Raw genomic sequence first — 21,153 nt, forward strand, 5'->3', positions numbered from 1 at the left:
GGGAGCGCTGTTGTCACTCACTGCTTCCATCTCCACGCCTTGATGACGTCTTCTTTCAGTTAGAAGCTACGGCGGCGGTGGAGGCAAAAGCAGAAAGCTGGAGCTGCACTCACATCTGCTACCGTGTCCATCACCCAGGATGCAGGACATCTTCTGAGGGCGGCTATGCAAGAAACTAGTGAGTAACTGCAGCACTTCCCTTGATAACATCCTGTTCCAGGAGGGGCGATGGACGCTGCGGAAACTAAGTGCAGCCCCAGCTTCCTGTGATGTCACGTTTGAGACTCATTTCAAACAAAATGTTACAGGAACTACAGTAAAAAAAAAAAAAACACATTTAGAGATTAGGTAGCCAGGGAAAAGTGTAGGGTATTGTATAATGAAGCTAATTACTAAAGTAATTAGGGTGTAAAGGTATATAGTCAAAAAATACATTTTAAAGGGAACCTGTCATGTCATTTTAACAGGGCTGTGAAGTCGGTAAGCCAAACCTCCGACTCAGACTCCTCAATTTCCATGACACTGACTCAGACTCCCTCATACATGGCTCATGTTTAAGTGATAAATTTACTGTAGCACAGATTCATCTCAGCTAAAAGTCTAGACCCTTAGATCAGAAATAGGACAGAAATTTATAGCGCATTTCATAACTTTCTCAAATTCCTATGAAAAAATATTCCCCATGAATTGCTGTACCCAATTTATTATTTATGTTAGGAGTCGGAGTTGGTCAATTTTATACTGACTCCACAGCCCTGCATTTCAAGCATCTAATCTCTTCCCAGTGCGGTTAGAAACATAGTCTTCCTTCAACCTTAAAAACTAAGTCCATCTAGTTCAACCCATAGCCTAACATGTTGATCCACAGGAAGGCAAAAAAAAAACATGTGGCAAACACTAAGCTCCACATTGGGGAAAAAAATTCCTTCCCGACTCCACATACGGCAATCAGACTAGTTCCCTGGATCAACGCCCTATCAAGGAATCTAGTATATATAACCTGTAATATTATACTTTTCAAGAAAGGCATCCATGCCCTTCTTAAATTTTAGTAGTGAATCACTCATTACAACATCATGTGGCAGAGAGTTCCATAGTCTCACTGCTCTTACAGTAAAGAATCCGTGTCTGTGATTATCATTAAACCTTCTTTCCTCCAGATATAGAAGATGCCCCCTTGTCCCCGTCTCAGGCCTCAGAGTAAAAAGATCAGTAGAAAGGTCTTTGCACGGTCTCCTCATATACTTGTACATAGTAATAAGATCACCCCTAAGCCTTCTTTTTTCACAGTAAATAACCCCAAGTGTAATAACCTGTCTTGGTATTGCAGACCCCCCAGTCCTCTAATAACCTTGGTCGCTCTTCTCTGCACCCGCTCTAGTTCAGCTATGTCTTTCTTATACACCGGAGACCAGAACTGAAAATACTATGTAAAGTGTGGTCGCACTACTGACTTGTATAGAGGTAAAATTATGTTCTCCTCATGAGCATCTATGCCTCTTTTAATGCATCCCATTATTCTATTTGCCTTTGCAGCAGCAGCCTGACACTGGCCACTAAACGTGAGCTTGTTGTCCACCAATACACCCAGGTCTTTTTCAGTGACAGTTTTGCCCAGTGTTTTACAATTAAGCATATAATTATACATTTTATTTCCTCTGCCCAAGTGCATTACCTTACATTTATCCCCATTAAAGCTCATTTGCCATTTATCAGCCCAAGCTTCTAGTTTACATAGATCCTCCTGTAATATAAAATTGTCCTCCTCTGTATTGATTACCCTGCAGAGTTTAGTGTCATCTGCAAATATTGAAATATTATTCTGTATGCCCCCTACAAGGTCATTAATAAATATGTTAAAAAGAAGGGGGCCCAATACTGACCCCTGTGACACCCCACTGTTAACTGAGACCCAGTCTGAGTGTTTTCCATTAATAACCACCCTTTGCTTCCTATCACTGAGCCAATTCTTAACCCACATACATATATTTTCCCTTATCCCCATTGTTCTCATTTTATGTATCAACCTTTTGTGTGGAACCGTATCAAAAGCATTTGAAAAGTCCATATACACAACATCCACTGCATTTCCTCTGTCCAGTCCAGAACTTGCCTCCTCATAAAAACTGATCAGATTAGTTTGACAGGAACAGTCCCTCGCAAACCCATGTTGATATTGGGTCATGGAGGTTATTCTTCTTCAGATACTCTAGTATAGCCTCTCTTAGGAAACCCTCCAGGATTTTACCCACAGTAGAGGTTAAGCTTACTGGCCTATAATTTCCAAGTTCAGTTTTTGTCCCCTTTTTGAATATTGGCACCACATTTGCTATACGCCAGTCCTGTGGTACAGACCCTGTTATTATGGAATCTTTAAAGATTAAAAATAATGGTCTATCTATGACATTACTTAATTCCTGCAGTACTCGCGGGTGTATCCAATCCGGGCTCAGGGATTTGTCAACTTTAGTGATTTTTAGACGCCGCTTTGGCTTTTAACTCATCCTCATCCACCATTTCACCCAGACTATTTTTAAGGGTGCCAACACTATCATTTTTTAGTTTCTTACTATTTATGTAGTTAAAGAATATGTGCATCACTAACACGTTATTTTAATTAAGAACGGCGCTGTAATGATGTAAAAAAAAAAAAAAAAAAAAAAAAAAAAGCACTTTATATACTTATATAGTACCTGCTCATTTAGTCATAGGGGTGTGATTCATTTTCTGTTCTGTCACGGGCGTCGCCGCCCACTCAATTTGATTGACTTCCCTGGCTGCGCCAATGTTACGAGAATCCCACGCTTGGAGCCACGCTTACGCAGTGTGTAGCTGGCCATGCTTGCGCTGTGTCGATCGACACTGCGCAAGCGAGGCTCCCCGCTCGACACTGCAAAAGCACTGCGCTGCGGCCAGCTCCACACTACACAAGAGCGGCTCCAAGCGCGGGATTCTAGTGACATCAGTGCAACCAGGGAAGTCAAATCAAATTGAGTGAGCAGCGACGCCTGTGACAGAACAGAAAATGAATCACACCCCTATGACTAAATGAGCAGGTACTATATAAGTATATAAAGTGCTTTTTATACATCATTACAGTGCCTTTTTTAATTAAAATAGCGTGTTAGTGATGCACACTGCATCACTAACAACGCACTGGGGGCAGTTTAGATGCTTGAAATGACGTCACTGGTTCGCTTTAAGTGCCAGACCATCACTTTAGAGATAAAAACAAAGACGGCTTTATGTTCATGGTACCCCACTCCCACAGTCCAGCCAGGACCAGTGACCCCATGCTGTGCGTGTATCTTTAGGCTGTGTGCCCACGATGCGTTTTTCAAGCGTTTACGCTGCGGAATTTCCGCAGCGTAAAAGCTTGAGAAAGGCTTTGTAATCCGTCCCCCATGGTCTCCAATGCAATTCCGCACTTTCAATGCCCATGCTGCGGATTTTTCCGCAGCGTTTTATGCTGCGCTCAAAAATCCGCAGCATGTCCATTAATTTTGCGGAAGCGCAGCATTTTCGCCGCCACTGACTTGCATTAGAAAGCATGAAAAGCGCATCACTGCATCTGCGGATGCGCATTCCATGCGTTCTAATGTGCGGATAGTACCCGGGTGTGGAGGAGAGAAGACTCCCCTCCGGACCCGGGTACCATAGAACCTGTAAAAAAAAGAATAAAATAAAAAATAAAGATTATATTCACCTTCCGATGGCCCCCGGACTCCTTCTCTGTGCTTGCGGGCAGATCGCGAAGGACTGTAGGACCTGCGCTGACGTCATTTAGTCATGTGACGGCAGGTCCTTCAGTGTAGTGTACCGCGATGTGCGGCAGCCAGGACAGGAGCGCAGCAAGACTCCGGGGGCCATCAGAAGGTAAGTATAGATTTATTTTTTATTTTTAAACCTTCTTTTACGGTCACACTATATAAATCCATGCAGTTTCCATGGATTTATATAGTGTGACCAAGTTGTCAAGCACTTTCCAAGTGAAGCTAAAATCGCTTGGAAAGAGCTTGACACCCGCATGCGGAAATGCATGTGAAGAACGCTTCACATCCGCATGTATTTGGCAGGAAAACGCATGTACAATCCGCATGCGTTTTTTCTGCCAGGGAGATGCAGAAACGGTGCAGAAATTTTCTGCTTCATTTCTGCATGGTGGGCACATAGCCTAAGGCTGTGTGCCCACGATGCGTTTTTAATGCGTTTCTGCAGCTGCGGAAACGCTGCAGATACGCATTAAAAACGCATGGTAGAAGGTCTGCCATGTTCCCCAATGATAATCATGTGCTGTGCAGATGTCGCAGAAATTTCCGCTGCGGATTATCATTGCGGAAAAAAACGCAGCACTACCAATTATTTTGCGGAAGTGCTGCGTCTTCGCCGCCATTGACTTGCATTAGACCGCATGGATTACGCATCACTGTATATGTAGATGCGTAATCCAAGCGTTCTAATGTGCGGATGGTACCCGGGTGTAGATGAGAGGAGACTCTCCTCCACACCCAGGTACCATTAAAAAATCTGTAAAAAAAATAAAAAAAAAAATAAAAAAAATGTATACTTACCTTCCGGCGGCCCGTGCAGCGCTCCTGCTTGCTTCCCGGCACTTTGCAGTGGATTGAAGGACCTGCGCTGACGTCCGAGTCATGTGACGGGTCACGCAACGCTGACGTCGGCAGGTCTTTCAATCCACTGCTGCCGGCAGCCGGGACCGAGCGAGACAAGCCAGCGCGGGCCATCGGAGGGTAAGTATATATTTATTTTTTTATTTTTTACCACTCTCTCGGGTCACACTATATAAATCCATGCTGTTTGCATGGATTTATATAGTGTGACCTAGTTGTCACAAGCACTTTCCAAGTGACGCTAATCGCTTGGAAAGCGCTTGTCAATCCGCATATGGAAATGTCAGTGAATAATGCTCCATTTCCGCATGTCCCTGGCAGGAAAACGCATGTACAATCCGCATGCGTTTTTTCTGCCAGGGAGATGCAGAAACGCTCAGGAAAAAATCCTGATCATTTCTGCATCGTGGGCACATAGCCTAAAGGCCCCGTCACACATAACGAGATCGCTAGCGAGATCGTTATTGCGTCACGGTTTTGGGATCGCTGCTAAGTCGTTTCGTGATCGCTGGGGAGATGTCAAACATGCAGAACTTCCCAACGATCTCGGCCGCCCCAGCGATCTAACCAACGATCTCGGCGGTCGTTGGGACACTTTCACACAGCAGCTATTTCAACGATCCACACCTTGATAGGAACTGTACTGTGTCAGAAAGGCGTGCATAAAATTACTTTTACGCGCCCCCCTCATCTCCAATTGGTGGACGCTACTGTGTTCTGATTAGGTGGCCTTGGTTTAACACTGTGTCTCCGGTCAGATGGGATTTCTACTGCGTCTCCATTAAAAATGGAAACTCATTTGAGACCCCAAACAATACCCACATCGCTAAAGATGCCTGATTTCTTCAAAGTGGATTCACAGCCGGAGAGCACTGGTGGGATCTGAAAAACAAGGACGCAGCAGCGACCACCAATCGGGGACGAGGAGCGCAGAAAAGTCCAATTTATGCACGCCTACGTGTGTCAGTTCTGAATCGCTAACGAGGTCGTTGATAAGGTGTCAAATACAGCGATGCCCACTGCCCAGCGGGAGCGCAACGACCCAGGAATGGTCCAGGAAGCTTTGTAACGATCAGCGATCTCACAGCAGGGGCCTGATCCTTGCTACCTGTCAGACATAAAGAGATCGCTAGCGAGATCGCTATTGCGTCACCAAAACCGTGACTCATTAGCGATCTCGCTAGCGATCTCGTTATGTGTGATGGGGCCTTTAAAGTGTAAAGACAAACAATGCAATCAGTATAGAATCTGAAGACAAGGAGAGTCAAGTCAACACCTAGCAAAACTGAAATAAAAGACAAATAGTTGTCCTGTCCTCATAGCTGTATTCATCAGTTCATAGTATAAGTATACATAAACTGTGAACTTCTCCACATTTTTTAATATTACACCCACAAACTTATATATATGTTATTTGTATTTTCAGATTTATATTTTTAAAATAATTAGAAAATCATGGATCATTTCCTTTACCTTCACAAATAGTTGCTGCTCTGTGTTGATATATCACATAAAATGCAAATAAAAAACAAGTTTGTGGGTGTAAAGTGAAAAAAATATGGAAAAGTTCACGGGGAATGACTACTATTTCAAGACTCTGTATATATCATTCATGTTGTATGTTTTGTCATTACACTTACAAACTGTGCTAGCAGGTCATGTACCTTTGGTGCAGCAGTGATGATAAAATAATATAGGACATTTTATCCCCTTACCTCTTGCCTCGGTGGTGATAATGGGTTTTTAAACTCTGATAAAGAAACAGGTAGAGAAAACTTAGAAAGAACGAAGGGGAGGTCATGTGCAGGAAACTGATGTGAAAACTGCCCTGCCAGACGCGAGTAGCTGGAAGACAGAAGGGACGGCTGTGAGTAATAATATATACACCTCATCTCACAAAACATCATATACTGCAGTCTAGCTTCTGGTTAAAAAAGATCTGTACAATAGAGTGGTTCCTAATTTTATGGACATGTCCTGTGCAGTCCTATAAGTAAATTATTGGATTTTTCGGACTATAGAACACACCTTACTATAAGACGCACCCCAAGACAGCAAAAATATTTTCGAAAAATATATTTCCTTCTAATTAAAGCTTCATGAAGGTGTCAATAGCACTAATTTTAGTACAGTAGGGCAGAATAGGGAGGTAATCGATCTATTGTTAGTGTGTCTGCAGCATGTGTAGCTTTACATGATGAACATTATGTACACTCTCTGCAGAGCACACATATACACTACACTGCTGCATGCACACAACTCTGCTATATACACACACAGCTCTGCTACAGCAACACACACACATTTTGAACTTCCTTCTAGGCACGTGCCAGATCATATGACCTAACAATTTAGTGACAAAATGTATAATTGGTGGACCTAGGTCTTTTTTCAACCTATGTAACTATGTCCTTCAGCTTGTAGTATTAGGAGCTGTAGCAGAGAGTTGTGCTGCTGCATAATTCTTTCAGGGATCAAGAAGGAAGTTTTTTGCTACAATGTGCATCTTATAGTCTATATTCTGCATATAGTTCTAATCTTACACTTTCCAAATCTGCAAATATCAGTTTGCTTGTCCCTCTTAAAAAATTGGGTGGTGTAGGCAAGGGTAGAGAACAAGCCATTATAAATCAGATCTACATAATACAGTAAGATACGGTGCAGAGCTATAATATAGGATGGACCTGTGCCTCTTAATAAACCCTTTATACAAAAGCTGGCAACATGGTTGCTGTTAAAAAGGAAAGAGAAGAAGCAGCACAAATAGTATCTACTATACCACCTCCAAAAATCGCTCAGTATTGGCCTATATACAGGGCTGTGGAGTTGGTAAGCTAAGCCTCCGACTCCTCAATTTCCACGACTCCCTCATACATGGCTGATGTTTAAGTGATAAATTTACTGTAGCACAGATTCATCTCGGCTAAAAGTCTAGAACCTTAGATCAGGAATAGGACAGACATTTATAGGACATTTCATAACTTTCCCAAATTCTTATGAAAAAATATTCCCCACAAACTGCATTGAACTACTGTACCCAATTTATTATATATTTTAGGAGTCGGTCCATTTTATACTGACTCCGCAAAAATGGTCTAGTAAGTCTGGAATTATGTATTATAAAAAAAAAAAAAATCAATTTGCAATCAAAGAACAAACACTATACTTACAGACCAACATTAGCATTTGGGGATAACATGTAGACATTGTTTTCACACAGCGGATAAATGATAATGGCTTTACCCCAGTATACCAAGTGTGCGGCAAGCTGGAATACCTACAGAGAGTGGCACATAAAAACATGAATTACACGAGGGGACACAGGCTGCTAATAATCATGCCCATCATAATGGAACATATTTAACGATACGACAAGTGCTGTACCTCCTGCTGACCTCTGGAGGGAGCCATGTAATCATTACAGTCATGCTCCACCCCAGATAGCCTTTACTATGTGTTGCTGTAGTACGGATAACAACCCCATTTAATTTATGGAATGGATTTTTCAGTTGCTGAAATTTCCAGAATAAATCTATGATGTATGAATAATTAGCAGAAGCTGGTGTCTCCTGATGTGTGCGCACATGGCAGTACCTGTAATATATTTTATATATATATTATACCTGTAATAAGGCGAGGTCGGCATCCTGGGCCAGCTGCTGCAGGTTCTTTACCGCACTGGCAGATTTGATCAGTCTTACTAGAGCCGGAGAGCAATCCAGGGGCAGTTCATTCAGCAAACACTTCTCATCCTTAAGGAGCAGAAGAGCATGGTAGGGCCTAGAAGGAGAGAGCTGCATTTCACTTTGCCCTTTTACTTCGTGTCTAAATGATCACAGGTCAGGGTAAAGTATCTAAATCATTCCAAAATCTTATTACTATTCCTATATCATCTCATAGAGCGGCCTGTTCAGAGCTCAGTCTATGGCCCCAGTTAAGACATCGGTTAATGAATTAAGTGCCGCTTAAAAGTGGCGGGCGACTCCGTGCACCTCCCACAAATCTTACTCTAGACATGGACTGAAGCAAAATGCGTGGTGTCCGCCACCGCTGGTCATGAATTAGAGGAGCGCCTCGAACCGTCCCACTGTGCCCATTTTGGCAGAACTGGCCTTTATCTTCATAAAATCATTATTAACCAGTTCAGGACAGGAACAATTTCCCTATTCCTAACCAGGCTTATTTTCAGGTTGTTCTGTGCGTGTGCTTTTAGTAGCATTAAAATCATTTCTTGTTCAGATATTCAAATAATTTTTGCCTTTTTTCATGATATATTGGGGTTTAATTTTTACGTTTTGCCTTATTTTTTCCATTTAAATTCACACACTGTATTCCCTGATAAAGTCTTAAAAGATCTTAGGGGGACAATTTAACATAATATTATGGGTTTTTTTTTGCTGATCTCCAGTGTAACTGAGGCCGGTATATCAGACCCAGCTACAAGAGAAATTCAGCCTCCTGGCTTCATAGCAAAGCTTAGCGGACCTAAGACCCAGCAGGTCCAGTGCCCTCCCTACATCCAGAGATCACTCAAATCACTGGGTCCGGAGGACGAAGCGCTGACAGCACCTCCTAATCTATATACACAAGTGCTGGTTCAGCATTGTATACAGTGATCAGGAAGGCAGAGGTGATAATAAACCATGTTTGCCTTCTCTGTGAGTAAAGTGTGAAATGCCCAAACGTCTAAAAGGGAGGTCTAAAAGTAGCGGAAGGTGTTGTCTCATGAAAAATATTGTTCAAAACTCAATAGAGATTGTAAAGAAGTGCATTTGCAATGTGAATCAATTAAGTGGTGTGAAGTTTTGTAAAGAGATTAGATTTTCCTCTGTAATAGAGCCTGAGTTGTTTCTCCTGTGGCTGGAGAGTAGGTCCACCTGCAATGGTAGCCGCACATGCTCAGTAGCCGCACATGGTGAGGAGTGATCTGACAGTGAGAAGGCCGACACCATGTAATAATGAGGGACTATTTTCTCTGCAGATCTGTGGAAGAAGACAGGTCTTGGCACAAGCTGACTGCAAGGCCCTCCTGGGAAATTCTGTTGCATCCTGGTCAGATGGGACAAGCTGCAGCCCACCCACAGGAAGAGAAGACACTAAAATTGCAGAGGAATGAGCAAAGAGGCTAAAAGGGTGGAGATTACAAAAGAGAGTGATTTTTGGCAGTGATATGGTTAAAGTTGTGATTTTTTTTTTTTTTTAATTTTGTGGCATAACCCCTTTAACTCAGGAAGCCCTAATAAGAAGTTGTCCATTATCTCATATTACTGAAAGCAAATTCCTTCCTCTTAATATAGCAATCTGAGCTGTGGGGGCTTAAAGTATGCTAAGACCATGTTCACACATTGCATTTTTTCAGCATTTGTTTATGCAAATTTTCAGCTACGTTTTACAGTCCCAGCAAAGTCTAGGAGATTCCAGAAATCTCATGCACACATCTTGGTTTTTATTTCAATCAGTATTTTGAGTTTTGCATGTTTCTTTGCAGAATAGAGCATGTCACTTCTTTCAGCATTTTTCACCCACTGGAAGTAATGGGCAGTGAAAAAAAGTGGGAAAAAACGCACCAAAAACGCAGGTATCAGGTTTTTCAGCTTTTTTTGCGCCAAGACCTAATGAAATAGAATGAGGTTTTTTTTCCCACCACTGAACGTTATGTACATGCATAAGGAGACCAAAGGACAGTGAAAAAAAATGCAGCAAAAACCAAGCAAAATCCTGAACAAACCTTCCTGGCAAGAGATCAGGTTTTGCAGCAGAAAAAAAAACGCTGAAAAAACACAATGTGTAAACATAGCCTAAAGAGAAGCCCTTCTCCAGGCTAAAGTGACCCTTACACAATAGAATCTAAAAAGGGAGGAGATGCCTCTATCTCCCAGCATAGGTTGATTCTGGTGGAGCAGCCGCTGCGATGAGAAAATTCCCGGTCAGTAGGAATCTCCCATCATTGTGTAATGAGATGTGGTAGTTTTCCAGGGTGTTGTGTGTGTGGATTCAGCATGATTTACAACAGTGATGCCTGCAGTCATTTAATAGGAACCTTCACAGTTTATTTCCCAGGACTAAAACGCTGCTGATGTGACAATAACACGAATACTCGGTTTGTTACAAGACCCCGCTGTGATATCTGTCCTGTAAGTGTTCAGTCCTGCAGCCATATCACCCCTATACACTGCCCAGAATCCCAGGCTACAGCAAGCATGAGGGTCCCGGCTGACCCAGGGAGCAAATCCAACACCTTCCATGGGAGACATAAGGCATTAGCCCACTGCACAATCTTCTTAGCAGTCATATTGTTATAGGGGTTAGCCAGATTTGGTCATTTATTACTTATATGTTTATATTTGGGGCTAAGACTATTTTTTGCATTCGGGTTTCACTAAAAATGTTGCACCTTTTGGCTTTTACAGGCTCTTTAGTTTCATGCACATTCGATTTTGATGTGGTTGGTGGTTATAAATCAAGTGAACTCAGAAAAATACAGATAAAGTTAGAAGAAATTCCCCATCAGACTGAGCTCACTGATGGATTCTCAGTTAACTCATTTTGTTGACATCAACATACAATACAAAAAAAAACCAGGAAATAGAAGGCAAAGTGAGCAAAAATTTTAATGAAACCAAATTGCAAAAAATTATTATTTTTTTTTTACAGTCTCAATTACATAAATTAAATTAAAAATAATGTCCTCAAAAGTGGACAACCCCATTATCTTACCTGATAGACTTTAGACTTCTTTCTATTGCCTCAGGAGGAATGAAACTTGCTCCAACACAGTGAATTTTATGTGGTAAACAGAAACTTACTTCCAGCCAATTGTTTATGTGAAGACGGACCACACCTGTAGTACAGAGGCTGGAAGAGAGCAAGACACATGAGATACAATGCACATGGGCCTGGAACATGTACAAGCTGCCAAGGACATCCTACATAGACGCCGATCACACTTTGTAGAAGACGTGCAATAAATACAATGCAGGTATAATAAGCAGCAGGTATAACAACCAGAGATGTAACAGATTATGTGATGTAACAGTGCAAAGCAAACCCTGGCGTCGCCGAGGCCTTATAAGGGCCCAGGTATGACTGCAACGTCTTTCTTCACTCCTTTAAAGTCAAGTCCCAGTTTAATAGATAATCCACAAATCCCACAATACTGTATATGCAAACACTCTTCATTTGCAGAACTATATTCATACCAGCATATTCTAATAAGAGCCTGCAAGGTAATCAGCCATTAAATGTGTAATTATATGCACTCTCCACTAGATGGTGCTATATAGGATTTTTAAATACGGGTCTATGTCATATTGCAGGTCGGTCGTCCACTCAAATGCCGAGTGCATAGTAAGTCATCTCTAGGAGCCAACTGCCCACACTCTGGAACAGCATCCCTAGCTAACAAATATAGAAAATTATAGCAAAAGTTTATTCTCGTCTTCTTTTCAAACCGTGTTCAGCACATGTGTAGGAAAATTTAGACTTTAGAGCGTAATTAGTCTGTGTTTTATAAAGCAGTGTGCAGAATTATTATAAATACATGGCATTTACATATTCTACAACACAGACCACAGGCTAAGGGGACTGCATTGTTTCCGGTATCCAGTGTTGTAGAATGCAATGCGATTCCACAGCTCTGTACCTCCTACAGGAGACCAGGACACAGAGCAGGCCACTATGTCTCCTAGCACATAAGCTGTAATCAGGAGCCCAGGACACAGAGCAGGCCGCTATGTCTCCTAGCACATAAGCTGTAATCAGGAGCCCAGGACACAGAGCAGGCCGCTATGTCTCCTAGCATATAATCTGTAAGCAGGAGCCCAGGACACGGAGCAGTCCACTATGTCTCCTAGCATATAATCTGCATACAGGAGCCCAGGACATGAAGCAGTCCACTATGCCTCCTAGCACTTAACAGGACCAGTCCACTATATCTCCTAGCATATAATCTGTATACAGGAGCCCAGAACACACAGCAGGCCGCAATGTCTTGTAGTAAATAGACAATCTGTATGCAGGAGCCCAGTACAAACAGCAGGCCGCTATGTCTCCTAGCACATAATCTGTATGCAGGAGCCCAAGACACAGAGCAGGCCGCTATGTCTCCTAGCACATAATCTGTATGCAGGAGCCCAAGACACAGAGCAGGCCGCTATGTCTTTTCATTATTACATTATTGTTTTCACTAGAACTACAAACTATGAGAGTAATATTCAGTGTGTGGACAATATTTAATTTGCATTAAACTCTGGTGTATTCCAGCCATGTATTTAGACATACATTCGATCATGTCAGAGAGCGCCCTGTGCTCAGCATTCTTCACCTACTTAGAAAGCGATTTTTCGTTCCAGACCGATTAGACTTTGAAGGACTGAACTGAAGGACTGGGGGAAAAGCATGACGCACCGGGAATTGGGATGGGTGTAACCGAGAGACTAATATAAAAGGAAGATCCATATAATGGCTGCATTGTCACTACCAGTGTACAATAGCATTAGACCGCAATCATGGTTCATTGGACTGCTGAAGAGAGAGCCGCCATCTCCTCCACATGGAGCAAGGTCAATATTGAACAGGACGGCCATGATGCTCTGTCCAGGTAATGCGCATGAATACATTTATTACACATACTGATGTCTTCTGCTTCATAAGAAAACTGTAATCATTATTATATTTCACAATAATTTTCCTTCTTGTTACTTACCAATGTTAGTGATCAGGAACAGATCCCTTTACTCCCAACAGTTTGGGTTTTCATTTTTAACCCATTGTTGGTTTTTTAATTTGCCTTCTGTATTATCATTATTTCTCTTGATTTAGATTGCAATTATATGTAAATGATCAGATTAGAGAATGCATATGTTTTCCCCCCTTGATTTCCATATAAATTATATACATTTCGGGCATTCGTCTGCTGTAAGAGCAAATCATTAAGAGTAATTGTTCTGTTCATTCTTATAAACTTTAGGCTGCTGGTGGTGTACCCCTGGACCCAGAGATACTTCAGCTCCTTCGGAAACCTTTCTAAGGTCACCGCCATCTCCGGCAATGCCAAAGTGAAGGCTCATGGCAAGAAGGTGCTCACAGCTGTTGGCAATTCCATCCAACATCTGGATGATGTGAAAAAATACCTGGCTGACCTCAGCAAGTCCCATGCCCAGGAACTCCATGTGGACCCTGAGAACTTCAAGGTAACACACATACATTATATGAAAGTATTATCTGCAATCCAATTCCCATTTAAGTGCATCTAGTTTTATACTAAGTGAAACTTTCAATGAAGACAAAAGTTAACTATTTAAGATACTCAATATAGTATTTTACTGAAAAAACCGAATCTCTAAAAAATGCAAATGATTGTGATGACCTATTATTTTCTTTATACTATAACTTAGCTAAAAAACAATTTTTGTTTCCTTTATCCACAGCGTCTGGGAGAAGTTCTGGTCATCGTCTTGGCCTCCAAGTTGGGCTCTGCATTCACCCCTCAGGTCCAGGCTGCCTGGGAGAAGTTCATCAATGTCTTGGTGGCTGCTCTGAGCCACGGCTATTTCTAAATTACTGTTTATTACAGTCGTTCCATCCTTGTGTAAACTAGACTGCAGTGTGTAAAATAAAATGCTGATTTAAAATCAAACCTAAGCCTGGCGTTATTGATTTTTCATTTTAAATGATTCAATAAATAATAAATACTAAAAGGTAGACATTGTATGTAATATCCCACAAAGTATGGAGTTTTAGATATGCAATTTTACTGCCGAGTATGTAAATGCATAGTAATGCATAGTAACTGTCTTTATTTTTAAAAGTATTTTCCATTGCTTTAATATAAAAGCAATAACATGGACTTCCGGATCCGGCCCTGGCTAAGGAGGATTGAAGACTGAGAGCTCTGCAAATCCCCGGTGATTACCACCCCCTCAGGCACATAAAAACATACAGAGACACTGGGCAGAGGGTCCTGAAGATAGTGTGAAAGTACCTGACTGCACATGGACCAGTACATCCTCAGAAGTAGCTGTAAAATCCCTGTAGCAGGCAAGAAGTGTGGAGAGCAAAGAGGAGATAAGATAGCCGACGCTGATAAAGGCAAGCATACAGAACACTCACAGCAAATGGAGAGGGCGAGCAAGGCAGTTTCAGGGGAGGAGATGCAAACTGATGCTGGTGTCAGAGAGGTAGATCATTGCCAAATGAACAGAAAAGCAAATCAGTGTGCGAAGCTTTCACTGGTGGCTGGTGCAATAAACTCTGACAGCATGAACTATAAGGATTTGGCACAAGAAGTAGCAAAACACCTTGTCCCAGAGATCACTGCCTCTCTAGCCAGCACAAAACAGCAGTCACTGGCAGCCCTTAAAGAGGACATTACACAGCATGGGCAGAGACTGGATGAAGCTGAGGACAGAACAAGGAAAGTGGAGGATAAAACAGAGCACATAGAAAAGGATGTTAGCGCCAAAAATCAGAGTGGAAAGAGGGCACAGAATAGGGCCGCCTAGGCGAAGTACTGCCGCAGAATCAGAAACTAATCAGAGACCCAGACAAGCCATCGCCAAATACCTAGACTTTAATGATAAAGAGGCTATTTTGTGTGACTTCAGAAGGCGTAAAGAACCGCTAAACTTTAAAGGCCACAAAATTATTATCTTCAATGATTACTCCGCAGAGGTCACTAAAAGGAGGAGGATGTTCAGCAACTGCTGCTCAAAGCTATTCCATGGCCAAATCCAATTTCAAAGGTGTACCCAGCCACCCTGAAAGTACGGCAGGCGGACGGACTGGTAAAGAGCTTTCAGAACCCGGCGGAGGCAGAGGAGTATGTTTCCAGGATGGTTGAAAAAGATGGACCAAAAGAAAAGGAGAAGAGGGCTTCGCCACGACGGGAGAGAAGAACGGAACAGGACGCAGAGGCGGATGAAGAATCTGTGGGACAGAAGTCAGCAGCGCAAACCCAAAGACAAAGATCGCCCCAAAATCATAGGGGATCCCCGGCTGCAGACTCTGGTTAACATAAGTGGACCATATGGGAGGGGATAACACTAAGAGAGAGATCTCAAAAAATCTGGCAACCCATGGATCTCTTGATTTTACTCACTTGAGGGGGTGATCATTTAAAGAACAGAAACATGATTTAGTAATAACAAAATGCCGGGGAGGAGCATATGGGGAGAAGCTGCCAGAAAAAAGGAGGTCACAAAGACGTCATTGTTTGTTTATATGTTAATGTTAAGGGAAGGTTTATTAAAGGGAAAGACATACAGAATGCTGCTCAAGTACAGGAAGGAACAAAAGTATTAAGGAGTGTCAGTTCAATCTATAATCCAGAAGTGATAAAACACATAGTATGCGGATAGTCTCGTGGAACGTAAAGGGGCTCAGAGCCCCAACCAAGAGAGTGATGGTTCTAAGACACTTAAAGTTAAAAACAGACATAGCACTGCTGCAGGAAACCCATCTGAGGAAGGAAGACTTGTTTAGAATGAAAAAACTGTGGGTGGGGGAGGCTTATGGATCGGAAGGAGAAGGGAGGAAGGCGGGGGTGTTAATATTGCTGCACAAAAACCTTACATACAAAGTGACACAGGTAGAACACGACGCAGAGGGAAGGTATATAATGCTACAGCTTGAAGGGAATGAGGGGGAGCTGAGTATAATTAATGCTTATGCACCAAACGCAAACCAGAAACCATTCTTCGAACATCTGCGCACTAGTTTACTGCAAAATACGATCAAGAAAATAGTAATTGGAGGTGACTCTAACAATACTCACCGTGAGGAGGAGGACAGAAAGTTTAGGGGGTGCAAAACTTAGACCGAATGGGAAATCAACTCTGCTAGCTGACTTGATAGCCGACACAAATTTATCAGACGTGTGGCGCATGGAATTCCCCATTGAGCGAGAATTCACACACTTTTCCCACTCGCATCAGACTTGGTCCAGGATTGACTATCTTCTTGTCAGTAGAGAATTGCTAGATCGGTGCAAGGAGACTAAAATAGAGGAACTGGTTATTTCGGACCATGCGCCAACCTCGATAAACCTCCTAGAAAAATACCCAAAAGGGACAGACTATATATGGAAATTCCCTGCCTTTCTTCTTAGAGAGCAACATTTTATCATTACACTACAGCAATGGTGGGAGGAATACACTTTCCACAATTCATCAGATGAACTAAAGACCCAAACATTCTGGGAAGCAGGGAAAGCTGTTTTGAGAGGGAGACTGATGGCATATGTCCATAAACTGAAGAAAAAAACGAACACAAAATACGAAGAGGTTAGCGGTGATCTGAGGAGAAGGTACGTACTCTTCCAACAATTAAAAACAGAAAGGGCAAGGGAAGATTGGAAGGAGGCCAAAAAAAACTTTGATGAATGGGCAGAGAAGAAAGAAGGATTTAGGAAGTCACAAATGGAAATTGAACTAAGGAGGTTTGGGGATAAAGCAGGACGGCTACTGGCAAACTTAGCAAAAGGAAGACAGGGGAGGAAAGGTATACTGAAACTTAAGAACGAGAAGGGGATAGCTGTAGATAATCCCAAAGAGATAAGCCGTGTCTTAAGGGAATTCTATGCGGCTTTATACTCAGAAGATGGCTGCGAGGAGGATATGGGAATGACCTTCCTCAGCAAAATGAAAATGCCTGCCATAACTGAGTCACAACTGAACATGTTAAATGCGCCGGTAACAGAGGAAGAAGTAAAATGCACTATTGGAAGTCTACCGGGCAGTAAAGCCCCTCGGCCTGATGGGTTCACAGGTGATTTTTTTAAGGTCATGTCCCATCAAGTAGCTCCTATTTTGACTAAATGGTATAACGAGTTGTTACAGGGTGGTGAATTGTTGGGGGGAACCAACATGGCCTATATAAGTTTGATACTAAAAGAAGGGAAGGATGGGGAGGATCCAGCGGCCTACAGACCTATATCCCTGATAAATCAGGATATTAAAATTAACTGATGGCGAACAGGCTAGCAGAAATACTCCCAACACTAGTGTCACCAGCACAAGTGGGCTTTGTAAAGGGCAGGAGCGCAGTCACAAACATCAGGTGTACATTACTAGCATTAGACACCGTAAGGAATGGAGACAATAAGAGTAAAGACCCGGCCTTAGTCACATTAGATGCAGAGAAGGCATTTGACAAGGTGAAATGGTCCTGGTTAAAACAAGTCCTAGACAAAATGGGGGTGATGGGCAAGTTTAGAAACCTTATAAAAGCCCTATAAAATAATCCAATGGCGAAAATTCAAACCCCTGGGCGCCTTTCCGCTAGCTTCTTGTTGGAAAAAGGAACACGCCAGGGCTGCCCTTTGTCGCCACTTATATTTAATTTAGCGCTTGAACCTTTGTCATGCTATCTGCAGCTGTATGAAGTATTGGAAAGGCTGAAAATAGGAGACGAGAAGATTAAGGCCACGTACTTTACGGACGACATAATACTTTATATGGCAGAGGTAGAAAGAGTTTTACCAGGAGTGTTGAATCTTCTGGAGGTTTTTGGGAAATGCTCAGGGTTTACGCTAAATAAAAATAAGTGTGAAATACTGGAATTAAAAGAAAAAGGAAGAGGGCACACAGTGAGAAAAGAGCTGCATGATATACCGATAGCAGGAGCATACATAACCTATTTGGGCATCAAACTGGGTAGGAGACCAGAGTCAGTGTATAACAAACTTTCCCCCAATTATATCTAAAATACAGCAAGAACTAGAAAGATGGCAAAACTTGCCCCTGAGCCTATTAGGCAGGATACACCTAATAAAAATGATGAGCACTGCAAAAATCATGTACCCGCTGCAAACTATACCAACTCTTAAAACATGTAGATGTTAAAAGGTTAAATTCTTCTATTAGGAAATTCATATGGAAGGGTCGGAGACCTCGGATAAAACTGAAAACATTGATGGCAACAAGGAATGAGGGAGGTGCCAATCTACCAGACATAAGAGGGTACAATCTGGCATGCATATCTAGACACATAATAGACTGGTTGAAAGATACTAGTAAATATTCTGACACGAACCTGGAAAAACATTATGCAGGGCCCTGGAACTTAGTCGCCCTGCTACATACACCTTTAAATCTACTACCTAGCAAAATTAAGAACTCAATAATATACCGGGACACAATAGCAACATGGAAGGAAATTAGAAAGCGACTAAAATTATCATGGAGAATATCTAGGGATTTGCCTCTGTGGGATAATCCAGCACTAAGACAAATAGGGGAAAACAAGCTTTTCCAAGAGTGGAAAATAAAGGGGATACATAAGGTTGCTAACCTACTACATGAGAGGGAAACCAGGTGGCTATCTGAAGAGGAGACCATCTCAAAATGTAATCTTAAAAAGCAACAATACCTACAATTTGAACAGATAAGAAAGACAGTGATGGTTCACTTGATAAATGTCAGGGAAGAAACAAAAAGGAATGCAATGGATACCCGGCTGCTAAACTGGGCAAGTTCGCATCACAGTGTTTCTGCAATATATAAAGGTATTAAAGAAATCCTTGTGAGGGCGGATGCGAAACAAATATTTTGATCTAGGGAAAGTCAAATAGAAGGGGTAGAAATTGGGGAGAAAATTCTATTAGGTTGGCAGGCGGTGCGGAAAAACATATTGAGTGAGACCTGGAGAGACACGCAATTCAGAATTATACATAGAGCAATTATAGCCTTTAATATACCAGTTTCCAAAAATATGATAGACCGCCTGACACACTGCCCAAAGTGCAAGCTCAAAAGTTCTAACCTACTGCACGGTCTGTGGAGCTGCCCCAAAGTGCAAAAATTTTGGGTGGATACAAAAAATATACTAGAGAACTTAGGCATCCACAATATAGATCTACATCCGCTACCGTTTCTTTTTCATTTTTGGGGTACTGAAGAAAATGCACAAGAGAAGGGTGGGAATGTTTTGGCCCCAATGTTCCATACAGTGTGTTTAATAGCTAAAAGAAGTTTACTAAAACATTGGTCGTCTGACTCTATTCCAAGTCCGAACGAAATCATAGCCCAATTGAAAGCCCTGTTTCGCTCGGAAAAGCTGGAAGCCGAGCGTGATAGGGGAAAAAATGTAAAAGCACTCATGATAAAGTGGAGGGGTTTTCTATTGAAGTATTACACAAATGAGGAAATTCAAGAAGCTGTGAAGCCATTTCTATGTACTAGCTGGTATATAGTAGAAGACATGAGTGGAACATTGGGTAGGTTAAAAATTGCTGATCTAAATGTGGAAGGGAAGGAAGCTATAGAACGTGTCGCATAGGTGGGAAGAGCTATAAGACACTGAAATAAATAAAGACAGAACTAACAAGAGAGATCTCCTGTCAGGCGGTGTTTTTCTAAGCTAAACAAGCCGAACTTTCCCAGCCTCTCATCATATGAGAGGCCTTCCATCCCTTGTAATAATCTAGTTGCCGCCTTTGAGCTGACTCTAACTTCTGAATATGCTTTTTAAAATGTGGAGCCCAAAACTGGATCCCATATTCCAGATGTGGCCTCACCAGTGATTTATAAAGAGGTAACAATACGTTGGGATTGTGGGATTTTATTTCTCTTTAATACATCCTAAAATGTTGTTTTCTTTTGTAGTTGCTTCCTGACATTGAGTATTAGTACTGCTCAACCAGAATACCCAAGTCCTTCTTCTGTTCTGTAGTCCTGAGTACACTCCCATTTAATGTATATGCAGCAATAGGACTACTCCGTCCTAGGTGCATTACTCTACATTTATCTACATTAAACCTCATCTGCCAAGTGTATACCCATTCAGACATCTAATCTAGATGGTTTTCGTTTTGTAATATTGTACTGCCAAGGTCAGTTTTTATTACTTTACATAGTTTGGTGTGGTCAGTGAAGACTGACACTTTACTCTCAATCCCATCCACAAGGCCATTAATAAAGAGGTTATAAAGAATCGATCCTACAAAAAATGCCAATATAACAGTGAATCTTAAATGAACATTATTTTGACATTTGACAGCTCTATGGGGGTCTAGGACCCATTCAGTTTAAGGGGAACCACGGTAAAATGTATCTGGCACTGGCTGCATGAATTTATCCATGTTATTCTGACTCAAATGCTGCAGTATTTCAGACAAAAAACGTACTTTAAAAGCCGCTGGGAACCGTGTGGCGCTGGAGATTCGTCAGACAGGTGGGTCCCCAGCGGTTTGGCTGAAATCATGCAGCCATTGTCTGATACAAGCCGCTGGTGTTTTGGGCAGCACGTATCAGCTGTCAGTTTCTCTTTATATATCTTATGGATAATTTGGCACTGAGCATACACAGCAGATATGGTTTGGACAGAGCCCAATTTTCACAGACTTTATAGTTATTTTATCAATGAAACAAAAAACAGCAGCTGATGATATTATATGATGTATAAACTATGGCAACTACTAAATAGCACATTTATTAATAATATTGTAAATCAAAAGACTAACAATAAGTGTAGCTAGAGATTGCAAAATTCACCTAAATGATGCAGACTTAATAAATCTGGTGGA

At 41.9% G+C, this 21,153-nt stretch overlaps 2 protein-coding genes across 5 annotated transcripts in view; one reads left to right on the forward strand and one right to left on the reverse strand.

Annotated features, from left to right (window-relative positions):
- Positions 1-21,153, reverse strand: part of NPRL3 (NPR3 like, GATOR1 complex subunit) — a 77,719-nt gene that overhangs the window by 19,762 nt on the left and 36,804 nt on the right. For all 4 annotated transcript variants that reach the window (XM_073647929.1, XM_073647930.1, XM_073647928.1 and 1 more), the window contains 4 exons: positions 11,349-11,486; positions 8,255-8,411; positions 7,802-7,908; positions 6,347-6,476 (listed from right to left, as the gene is read on the reverse strand). In XM_073647929.1, coding sequence (XP_073504030.1) covers positions 6,347-6,476; positions 7,802-7,908; positions 8,255-8,411; positions 11,349-11,486 — 532 coding nt within the window. The remainder of the gene's footprint in view (positions 1-6,346; positions 6,477-7,801; positions 7,909-8,254; positions 8,412-11,348; positions 11,487-21,153) is intronic.
- Positions 11,339-14,229, forward strand: LOC141162145 (hemoglobin subunit beta-2-like). The gene is made up of 4 exons (XM_073647932.1): positions 11,339-11,610; positions 12,983-13,230; positions 13,600-13,822; positions 14,060-14,229. The coding sequence occupies exons 2-4, from the start codon at positions 13,139-13,141 to the stop codon at positions 14,186-14,188; spliced, it is 444 nt and encodes a 147-aa protein (XP_073504033.1). The 5' UTR covers positions 11,339-11,610; positions 12,983-13,138; the 3' UTR covers positions 14,189-14,229.

The sequence above is a fragment of the Phyllobates terribilis genome, unplaced genomic scaffold (assembly GCF_046119375.1).
Source record: "Phyllobates terribilis strain yellow unplaced genomic scaffold, ASM4611937v1 Scaffold_9__5_contigs__length_417890890, whole genome shotgun sequence".
NCBI lineage: Eukaryota > Metazoa > Chordata > Amphibia > Anura > Dendrobatidae > Phyllobates > Phyllobates terribilis.

Bases quoted from the DNA above. Each gene is read 5' to 3' on its own strand.
- LOC141162145 (XM_073647932.1), top strand. From the start codon at position 13,139: ATGGTTCATTGGACTGCTGAAGAGAGAGCCGCCATCTCCTCCACATGG. The intron at 13,231-13,599 runs GTAATGCGCATG...TATAAACTTTAG, and splicing joins GGCCATGATGCTCTGTCCAG to GCTGCTGGTGGTGTACCCCT. The intron at 13,823-14,059 runs GTAACACACATA...CTTTATCCACAG, and splicing joins TGGACCCTGAGAACTTCAAG to CGTCTGGGAGAAGTTCTGGT.